The sequence below is a fragment of the Morus notabilis genome, unplaced genomic scaffold (assembly GCF_000414095.1).
Source record: "Morus notabilis unplaced genomic scaffold, ASM41409v2 Scaffold436, whole genome shotgun sequence".
NCBI lineage: Eukaryota > Viridiplantae > Streptophyta > Magnoliopsida > Rosales > Moraceae > Morus > Morus notabilis.
This window is the reverse complement of record NW_010362623.1, coordinates 327,651-338,498: the sequence shown is the minus strand read 5'-3', so window position 1 is coordinate 338,498 and position 10,848 is coordinate 327,651. Positions and strand designations below refer to the sequence as shown.

Genomic DNA, 10,848 nt, shown 5'->3' with positions numbered 1-10,848 from the left:
CTATCGGGGTTTTTCTCCGGCGGTCATGGGCAATCGAATAGTCCCCTGAGGGATGATGGAGTTTCCGGTGAAACCGTACAATGGCCTTGAGGTCTTCTCCAACTGGTCCTTTCGAATCCTTATCTTTTCCAAGTAGTCGGAGTAAAGGAGGTCCACCGAGCTCCCATTGTCTTCCAGGATTCGGCATACAATGTGGTTCCTAATCATGGCTTCCACTACTAATGCGTCGTTATGGGGGAAGTGAACTCTGCTGGCGTCATTGTCATTAAACGCCACGTCGTCACTGCTATATCGTGGGGTTTTTACAGCGGAGACACTCCAGAATCTTTCTTGGTAAACCCCTCTAGCCTCGTGGGCGTCATCCTTATGGGATCTCCTCGAGTCTCCTCCTATATAGGGGCCACCGAGGACAGTTCGTATGACGCTGACAGGTTCTCGGTCTTCGGGACGTTGGTTCTCCTCTCGGCGTCGACCGTCATTCTGCCCACCGTGGCCATCGTTTCGAGGTCTCCGTTCAGCTTTGAACTCCTGTAGCCTTCCCTCACGGATTACTCTCTTGATTTCATCCTTAAGGTCGGTGCAATCGTTGGTGTGGTGGCCGACATCGCCGTGGAACCTGCAGAATTTCTTCTGGTTCCTTCAGCTGGGATCTGTCCTCATCGGCTCTGGGCGGCGCAGCAGATTTCCACGGCCGACCTGATTGAAGACCTCCTCGACTCCTACTGTTAGTTCGTGGTAGGAATCGTACCTTTGAAATAGCTGAGGCTTACGGTTCTCCTCTTGTTTTGGCTTCTTGGCTTTCGGAGCACTCGACGTCGCAGCTGGCTGCTTGTCTCTGCTTCCTCCACCTCGACGCTTCTTCCCATCCTGCTTTGTTGGCGTCGACCCTTGTTCGGTCCCTTTGTTCTTGTTGGACCTGTGCTCGGGGTCGTTTGCGTCTGCCTCCTCGGTGTTGATGTATCCTTGCGCTCGCGCAAGAAATTCCTTGTAGCTGGACAAGGGCTTTCAGTTCAACTCTCTTTTGAAGGGGGTAATTTTCTTCATACTAGATAATGCCCCCATCAGGGCCTCTTTGTCAGTTATGTCCATTGTGGCGGTGACAGCTTCTCCATACCGCCATTCTCTTAATGGCTCGTTCGGCTTTTGGTATATCGTTGTCAGGTTCTGCTGCGGGGGGACATATTTTTTAACCCCTATGAATTGGAGGAAATATGCTTCCTTCAGCTCATCCCAACTTGAGATGGAGTTTGGCCTCAGCGTCCGAAACCATCTTCGGGCGGAGTCCGTCAAATGGTTCCGGAAGGCTCGGTACATAATTTCCTCGGCATACCCGTGTAAGAGCATGTGCCCCGTGTACATTTCTAGATAATCGTCGGGGTCCCCTCGACCATCATATGGTGGGATCGACGGTGACCTGTATTTGTCGGGGAGAGGTGGCGCCATTATCTCTTCGGTAAATGGGTGGTCGTGTGTGTGGCTAGGTGTGATGTCGACGTTTACCACCTCAGCCACTCGCCTTATGTTCTTTTTCAGGCCTGCTACGTCCCCTGTGAGCTTCTGCTCCAGGCTGGCCATGCGCTCCATGATGGCGCGCGCCTCCTCTGTTGAGATGGCTGAGCCAGCTACTCTCGACGCCTCTGCCCTTTGACCGTTGGGTCCGCCTCTTGCCTGCCTACCCGTCTGTACTGACCTTGAGTCTCCCGGTGGGTTTCTTCTTGGGTTTTGGGGTAACACCTCGGGGTTTCCCTGGCCTCTTAGTATCGGGAGCCTGGAGCCCGGAGGCCCTTAAACGGCCGCCAGAGGATTGGGAAGGTCAGGGCCTAGGCTGCCCCCTTTGATTATCGCTATCCCCGATCTCTTCTAAGACATGCGGGCGGTCACCAGGGTTGGGGTTTTCAGCCATGGCAGGTCCCAGCGGCCTCGGGGCGTCTTTTAAAGGTGGCATAGAGTTTCTTCCATCCAAGCGTTTGACCACGACCATTAGTCCACGTACCAGATCGGTTAAAGTGGCTAGTTGGGCCTGCATCTGTACAGGATCCAGCCGTGGCACGTCTGGGGGCGGGACCTCATTTCTGACCGAGGGTGGAACCTCCTCCACCCCGTCATTCACCGGCTGAGTGGCGGTCTCGTCCATCTGGCTGCCTTGGTTGTTGGCCTCAATTCTTCTTTTTGGAGGCATGCTTGCTGACTATGTTGTTGTTGGGCGTCAAATGCGTTCGGTCCCCAGTGGAGTCGCCAATTGTTGACGGTGGATTTTCACCAACAAAAAACAGGCCGGTTTACCTCTGGGTTTCCTGTCGGATTACTAGCTTAAGTATAGGTTATGTGTAGAAATTTGATGTGCTTGTGGTATTTTTTGTGTAGTAAGCAATATAAGAAAAAATAATTAAAGTAAGAAAACACACAAGATTTATAGTGGTTCACTCTTATAAAATGAAGAGCTACATCCACTATGGTTTGTTATTCCTTCTTGAGAATGTTACAATTTTCAATATGCTATTTCGTTCTTGCTTTCTTAGAAAAGATCCACACACCCCTCTTTCCGTATGAGGTTTCTCTCCTTTTATAGCCGAGCTTCTTTCGTTGGAGGGGTTTTCTCCTGTAGGCTGAACGAGCACTCAAGTGGTCTCCCTTTCTAGGCCCAGCCAGTAGCCCACTAATCACTTTTTGTGCACTGTTCACTCAGCCAATTAGTCTCCCATTACAGCTCTGTGCGCAGCTGTAACCCTTTTCTGTCCCCTGTAGGGGCGGTTTAAGGGTTTACATTTAATGCCTGTACTGTGGACATCCCTTACGCAGCTTGCCACGTCAGGCTTTCCCTCAAGGGGCATTCCCCCCGTCGCCAGTGGTGTTTAGCCCAATTGTTCTCCTTGGTGGTGGACTTCTATGTTGTAAGGTCGACGGTACGATCTGTCGACGTCAGAAGAAATCGACGCCCTAAGTTGGGCTTCTTACTCGGGCTCTAAACGACGGGAGGAAAAGGGGTCCCAGACGTCGAGGGTTGTTGCTTTGCGAGGAGAGGTTAAGGCCACGTGTCATGTTGTCCTCCTTCCACGTGTCCTCCATATTTTCCCCCATGACAACTATGATCTCAACACATGAGAAAGCAAGAATTAAAGCAAAGAAACTCTCTTGGTTTTTCTTTTCTCTGAGGGAAAAAATCGATTGTCTTAAGAGTTGATTTTTTAACTCTTCTAGACCCGTATTTGGTATTCTTTACAGTAAAACCTTTTTTTAAAAAAAAAACTATCAGTGAGACTCCATTTTTAATCATTAGATTAATATTTTAACGATTAAATTTGTGCACGTCTATTTTAAAAATTAACAACGCATTACACATAATTAAAAATAAATTAATTGGGTCACTTTTCCTTTTTGAGAAGAGATGCGCGCACCAGACAAAGAAATGCTTGGCATGGCGCTGTTTTGGGTAAGCAAGAGGAGAGAAAAATGTTCACCTATCCCTTTTTGTTTTACCTCCAAAAGTCAAATATCTGTTTTAAGTAAAATACAGTTTTTCTTAAGTCTCGTTCATTTTATCGATTTGAGTTTTATTACAGTAAAAAATTATCAGAAATAATCACATTTAATTTTTTTATTACAGTAAAAAATTCTCATATAAAGTCACATCTTAACTTAAATTAAAAATTTAAATTAACAAACTAAACAGACTCTTAAAAAAGATCACATCATAATTCAAATTAAAAACTCAAACAAACAAAAGAGACCTATGTTATACGAAGCAGAGAATACAAGAGACAATAGTAAAGAAGCAAAGTCAATCAACTTGCATAATAGAAAAGAGGAGACGTATACAATGAGTTGAGCAAATCTGAACATATATATATATATATATATCTATAATTAGTGCTGAAACTTTGGACGGGCCGCCTGTGACCACCGAAAAGTCTAATTTTTTACCCGAGTACCGAACCCGAACGCCCAAAAATTTGGGCTGCCCGACCCGACCCGAAAATTGTCCATGGACGGGCTTCGGGCAGGAGGTGCCTGCCCGTGCTGGTCGAGCTACCCGATGCCCGAATTTCAAATTTTTTTTATATTATATTTTTATGTTGTATAAGTATTTGTATAATTACAATGTGTATATTACAATTTGAAATTTGAAATGAACACACGAACTATATAAAAAAAATTACTTCTTCATTGATTTTTAAATTTGTAATTCATGATTGCCTTGTTAAAAACCTTACCAAGAAACACTCATTTGGGATAAAAACTTGGTAAGAAAAAAAGAGTGCAATTATTGTGGGACGAATTACAAATTTGACGAACTTACAAAGTCTATACAATATTACAATAACACTATACAAATTAGAATTACAAAGTAAATAAATATTTACAAATTCGAATAATAAAATTTAATTTGAATAAGAAGGATCGTCTTGAAAATTAAAAGTTAATCTATTAAATTCTTTCTTCCATTCTTGGTTTGCCGGTGAGATTGTATCGTGTAAGCGTTGGTCGGAACGGTCCCAATCCTTGATGCACACCAAAACTTCAACAATATCCTGCTGCAATGTGTTTCTCCGTTCTTCAAGTATTCGCCCGGTTGTACTGAATGCTTGTTCGGCTGCAACAGTGGAGACCGGGATCGAAAAAATATCCATTGCCAGTCGTGTTAGGATTGACCAAGTTAATGCTCGTGCCCTCCACCACTCAACCAAATCAAACATTTCACTACCGTCTATAACTAAGTCCTCACTCAGGTACACCATTAACTTGTTGAATCCGCCGCCACCTCTTAATGAAGATCCACTCCCAGATTCTTCTTGACCTTGAGTCGTCGTCGTCGTATTCTTCTTCTTCTTAGACAACCCGAAAACATTCAAGAATGAATGCGGATTGTCATCTCGTTGTTGCGGTTGTTCAACACGAGGTGTGTTTCTAAACCTACTTTCGTAAGAGATATATAGAGAATATATTTTTTTCCTTTATAATAGGAAATTGGTCAGTAGTGTCGATAGCTAAAAATTCACCTAAGTTATCTAATCCACTTTCTAAACCTTCTAATTTTAATCTAGGGTCAAAAATAACATCGAAACCATACAACATGGGTAATTTAGACCAATATTTTTTAAACTTATTTTCCATAGAGGCGATAGGAACTCCTAAAACCTTGTGTGTCCTAAATTCACTAAATAAAATAGACATTCTTAAAAGTTCTCATAACGCTAATGGTGAAGTTGGGTAATAACTTCCACTAAGCTTTAAGGTAACTTCGTGAAATCTGCCTATAAAGTTATACAAAAGTTCGGCAATTTGCCAATCAATTTCATCTATAAATCATGTTCCTAATTTTGCACTAACATAATTTGTTATATCATCTTTATAGATGATGCATTGTTCAAGCATTATGTAAGTGGAGTTCCATCTTATGGGCATATCTAAGGCTAATGCTCTAGGATTTTGATTACATGTTTGTAGAAATCTAAACCAATCTTGTATTCTTTGATTACTACCTTGAATCCAAGCAATGTTATCTCTAATTCTTTTAATATGACCTGACATTGATTTGAAACCGGACTTTACTATTAAATTAATTATATGACATGCACAACGTTGGTGAAAAATATCATTATTACCGAATAAACTTAAATCATTTTTAAAAAGTTATATTGCTTTAGTATTTGCAGTTGCATTATCTAATGTTATGACCATTATTCTATCTCTTAAACTATATTCATCAATAACAGATAAATTTGTGTTATATATTAAATTGGCAGTATGTGATCCTATAACACATTTGAAACCTAAGATTCTCTTCTCCAAATCAAAATCTTTATAATAATGTCTCGTTACAGCTAAATAATCCTTGTTGGCAACGGCGGACCAAATATCCATCGTTAATGCAACGCAATCGCTAGTAGAGTGTAGAAGGTTGATTAATGCTTCATTTTCTTATTTATATAATTTTAATGCCTATTTCCTAAGAGTAGTTCTAGAAAAAAATTATGCATTAGGATTATGTACAATTTTAATATAACGTTGCTAATTTCTTTGTTCAGTAAAACTTAGTGGTTGATCTAATGTGGCTATTAATCGTGCCGTTTCCATACGATCAACTTGCGGATCGTATTTCCACGTGCTTAGACCGCCGGTTTGGCAGTCAAACGATAATTACATTTGGCGGAGATCAGCTCTGCCTCCTTGCTTTTGAAGACACTCTTCAGAGTGTCTTCTTAAGTGTGTAGTGCCGTGAATAGTGTTACCTTGTAATTTCTCACTACAATATTTACATTAAGCTACGTATTTAATGTTACTGTTATTGTCGACCTTCTCGAATGTGTTGAAGTGCTCCAAAACTGCTGATGTGCGCTTGCATTTCTTCTTATAACTTGCAACACTTGCACTAGCACTACCGCTTGCCTCTCCTCCACGGCCACTTGTGCCACCACCATTACATCCCCGACCTCTAGTACGTCCACCAGGGGTCAAATTTGCAGTTTCATCAGCAACTCTTTCTATAGTTTGTGATTCCTGCGTTTGAAAAATATTAGGAAATTGTCCTTCTTCGATGTTGAATTGGGCATCAATGGGAATATCACCACCATAACTAGAAGAAGCCATTATGAAAAATAAGAGAGATTGAGAGCGCTTTGAGAGAGCTTAAGAGAGATTGAAAGAGATTTAAGCGAGATTAAGAGAGATTAAGAGAAATTGAGAGAGAATGAGAGTTTTTGGGTGAGGAAAATGGTTGGGGGGAGGGGGGTATTTATAGGAAAATTTTTAGGTTGAAAAAAAAAAATTTTCCCCTAAAAATTCGGGTCCAATGGCTAGTATATTTTCGGACAGTTCGGACAAAATTCGGGCAGGTCGGGCAACGGTAAGAAATCTGACCGTTGGGTTCAAATTTTCGGGCAAAATTCAGGTTCGGGCAAAAAAGACCCGTTTTGTTCAAAATTCAAGCATTTTTCGGGCTAACGGTCAAAAAAATTCGAGCAACGGGCAAAATTCGGGCAACGGTCACAAAAAATCGGGCAACGGTCAAAAAATTTCAGGCAAATTCGGGCAACTTCGGGTATTGCCGGAAAATTTAAAAAAATTCCGGCGAACGGCGGGGGACGACTTCTCCACGGCGGCGAGCAGTCGGGGGAATGAATATTTTCGGGCTGCCTGAGCCCGTACCCAAAAAAAACCGTGGTCGGGCGGCGAGAGGCCCTTGCCTGAAATTTTTCAGGCACTGGGCATGCCCACCGCCCGAAGTTGCAACACTGCCTATAATTATAAACCATGTCAGTCACAAAATTACAGGAGAAAACTGGACGTATCGGAAAGTAAGGAGCAAGTTCTAAGAGTCGTGGAGGGGGGAAAAGGAGGTGGATTTTTCTTGAGCATGGTGAGGGCTTTTACTTATTTAGGTCCTGTTCATTTTAACAATTTGAGTTTAAAATTTAAATTTTATTACAGTAAAAAGTTCTTAAAAATAATCATGTTAAATTTTTTTATTATAATAAAATTTTTTTACATAAAATTATATTTTAATTCAAATTAAAAATTTAAATTAGTGAATTACACAACCCTAAACTTACAAGCATGGGTGATATACGTGTCATGTCCCATCCGAGTTCTTAGAGTCAGTCATAGACAGGAAATCTTTTTTCTCACTGCTCTAAATTTTTTATTTTTTATCACTTTTTATTTTTTTGCTTGGAAGACGGGCTTTCAATCTTAAGCATAGGTCTAAAAAGTTGAAGTGTGAAGGAATAGCTGCATGTCTTGTCCCATCATAGCTTATTTGTTTTCTGCCCGGTTTAGTTCTTGAAGAGAAATTTTGAACAAAAAAAATCAAAGTAAGAAGTCCATCCTAGCTTTATAACGAAGAATCAAATCTAATCTGAGTTCGTTTATTTTTCGTTAATTTAAATTTAGAATTTAAATTTTTTTACAGTAAAAAATTCTACAAAATAATCACATTTAATTTTTTTATTATATTAAAATTTTTTTACATAAAATTATATTTCAACTCGAATTAAAAACTTGAATTAACGAACTGAATGAGATTAATTTAAGTTTAAAATTTAAATTTTATTATAATAAAAAATTTTAAAAAACAGTCAGATTTAACTTTTTTATTATAGTAAAAAATTATCACATAAAGTCATATTTAAACTTGAATTAAAAACTCATCAGCGAACTAAACGGCCCTTAAACATAACTTTCTAAATTTCAATTTGGGAAACTGTAGATAGTAAAAAAAAAATTGATACTAAATTATGCCCGTTCACTTCGTTGATTTGAGTTTGTAATTCAAGTTGAGATGTAATTTTATGTGTGAGCTTTTTACTGTAACAAAAAAGTTAGATGTGACTGTTTCTGAGAGCTTTTTACTGTAATAAAACTTAAATTCTAAACTCAAATCGACAAAATAAACAGGACCTAAAAGTATGTTCATTTTTACAATTATACACGTAAGAAAAAATATTTTAATAAAAAAATTAAATTTAAATTTTTATAAAAAAATATTATAATAATATAATTTAAGTCATAAAATAAATAATATTTATAACTCATATGCTTTTTGAGCATCAATCCCGACACATACAAATTCAAGAATGTGTAAAATTGTTTACAGTCTGTAATGAACAAGTTGAAGTTGAAAGGTTTTTTTTTAAATATACATTAAGTTGAAAATTTTTTTCCTTTTTTTTTTGTTTGCAGAAAGAAAGTTGAAAGTTTTTTTTTCTATCCTCACGAAGTTGAAAGTAATTTTAGTAGAAAATGTTATTAAAAGAATAATAACAGTACGAGTGAAACATAAAATACAATTTAATGCAAATTTTTGTCAATCACTATTTATTGCTAATTGATCACAAAAATATATTTTCCTGATCCGTGAGTCAGAGCACAAAGAGGCACATCAACAGTAACAGTAGTACAATACTTATCACAAAAATAAAAAAAGGCAAAAACAGATCGAAAAAGGGAGAGTCATAATCAGCTGATACGGAAGAGAAAATATCAGAAAAAGGAAAACAGAAATCTTAAGGGCTGTTCCGCGCCTTTTTTTGAGTTAAAAATTTTAAAAAAATAAGTTGAGTTATAATTTTATTTAAATTTATAGTTTTTTAAATTTAAATTTATGTTTAAAAAAAAGATATTTAGTTTATGAATTAGAACTATATGATTAAAATTATTTTTAATTTATATGTATTTTTTATGAGAGAAAATACTGTAGTGAATTATGAATTATAATTCAAATCAGGGAACGAAACTCTCAACCAAACAACGAGTTTGAACTCGAGTTTAAGACTAAAACTCGAGTTCAAGTTTTCCTTTCAACTCGAGTTCAGAAACTCGAACTCAAATTAATGAATAATATTTTTTCTATTCTTAAAAATATTATAACCTTTTCGTTTTAATTCTGATTGAGATGATTTTTTTTCTATGCGTTGACAACGAAAAGACGAATAAAACACCACTCATATTCCCTATTAAAATTTTTCATCAGTATTGAGTTTTTATTAAAATACTACTATATAAATACAAATTCAAGTTTTGACTCACTCAAACACAAACTCAAAAAGATTCTTATCTCAAACCATAACTCAAATGTATACAACCAAACACAAACTCAAGTTACAATTTCAACTCAAGTTATAACTCAAACTCAACTCAAGATTTACACTCAAATCACCTAACTCAAAAACAATAAAAAAACAAGCCCTTACATTTTTAATTTTACTATAATTAAATTTTTTTTTATAAAAAGTCATATATAAGTCTTGTTTAGTTTGTATATTTAAATTTTTAATTTGAGTTTAATTGTATGCTTTTAAAAAGTCGTAATTTCAGTTTAAATTCATTTTTTTTTTGTAAAATGGATACGTTTGGTTCATGGATTAGAATCATGTGATTAGAATCATTTTTGATTTACGTGTATTTTTTGTGAGAGAAAATACTGTAGTGAACCATGAACCATGATTCAAATCATGGTTTGAATCCTCTAACTAAACGTTTATAGTTTGAACTCGAGTTTAAACTCGAGTTTGAGACAAAACTCGAGTTCAAATTTATTCTTCAATTCGAGTTTATAAATTCGAACTCAAGTTAATGCACAATATTTTTTCTATTTTTAAAAATGTCATAACTTTTTCGTTTTAATTCTGATTGAGATGATTTTTTTCTATGCAATCACAAAGAAAAGACGAATAAAACCCCACCCATATACCCTATTAAAATTTTTCATCACCATTGAATTTTTATTAAAATACTATTTAAATACAAATTTAAGTTTTCACCCATCTAAACACAAATTTAAAAAGACTCTCAATTCAAATCATAACTAGGGCCCGTTTAGTTCGCTGATTCGAGTTGAGATGTGACGTTATGTGAGAGCTTTTTACTCTAGCAAAAAAGTTAGATGTGACTGTTTCTGAGAGCTTTTTACTATAGTAAAACTCGAATTCTAAACTCGAATCGACGAAATGAATGGGGCCTTATGTGCACATCCAAATACAAACTTAGACCCCGTTCATTTCGCTAATTTGAGTTTAGAATTCGAGTTTTGCTACAGTAAAAAGCTCTCACAAACAATCACATCTAACTTTTTTGTTACAGTAAAAAGCTCTCACATAAAATCTTCTATGAAAGTCTCCGGATAAAAAGCGCTACTTTATTTACTATGAGAGCCATTTTTATTTGAGAGATTTTATATGGGTAGGTTGTGATTTTTTAATTATTAAATTTGTGTATTTTTTAATTTTTATGTAATTTTATACAGATTTAACGAATAAAAAATTTAATTGGGGAAGGCCTTTTTTTATTTTTTATTTTTTATATTTTTGCTGAATTACTTTGAGAGCCAATGAATGTATATCTTTCAACATT

The 10,848-nt window shown here is 37.0% G+C and overlaps 1 protein-coding gene across 1 annotated transcript; it reads right to left on the bottom strand.

Moving 5' to 3' along the window:
* Nucleotides 1-1,584, bottom strand: LOC112092392. Its single transcript, XM_024168486.1, has 3 exons — nt 1,047-1,584; nt 749-962; nt 1-616 (listed from the first exon to the last, which is right to left on the bottom strand). Exons 1-3 carry the CDS (start codon nt 1,582-1,584, stop codon nt 1-3), a joined length of 1,368 nt encoding a protein of 455 aa, XP_024024254.1.
* Nucleotides 1,585-10,848: the final 9,264 nt, after the last annotated feature.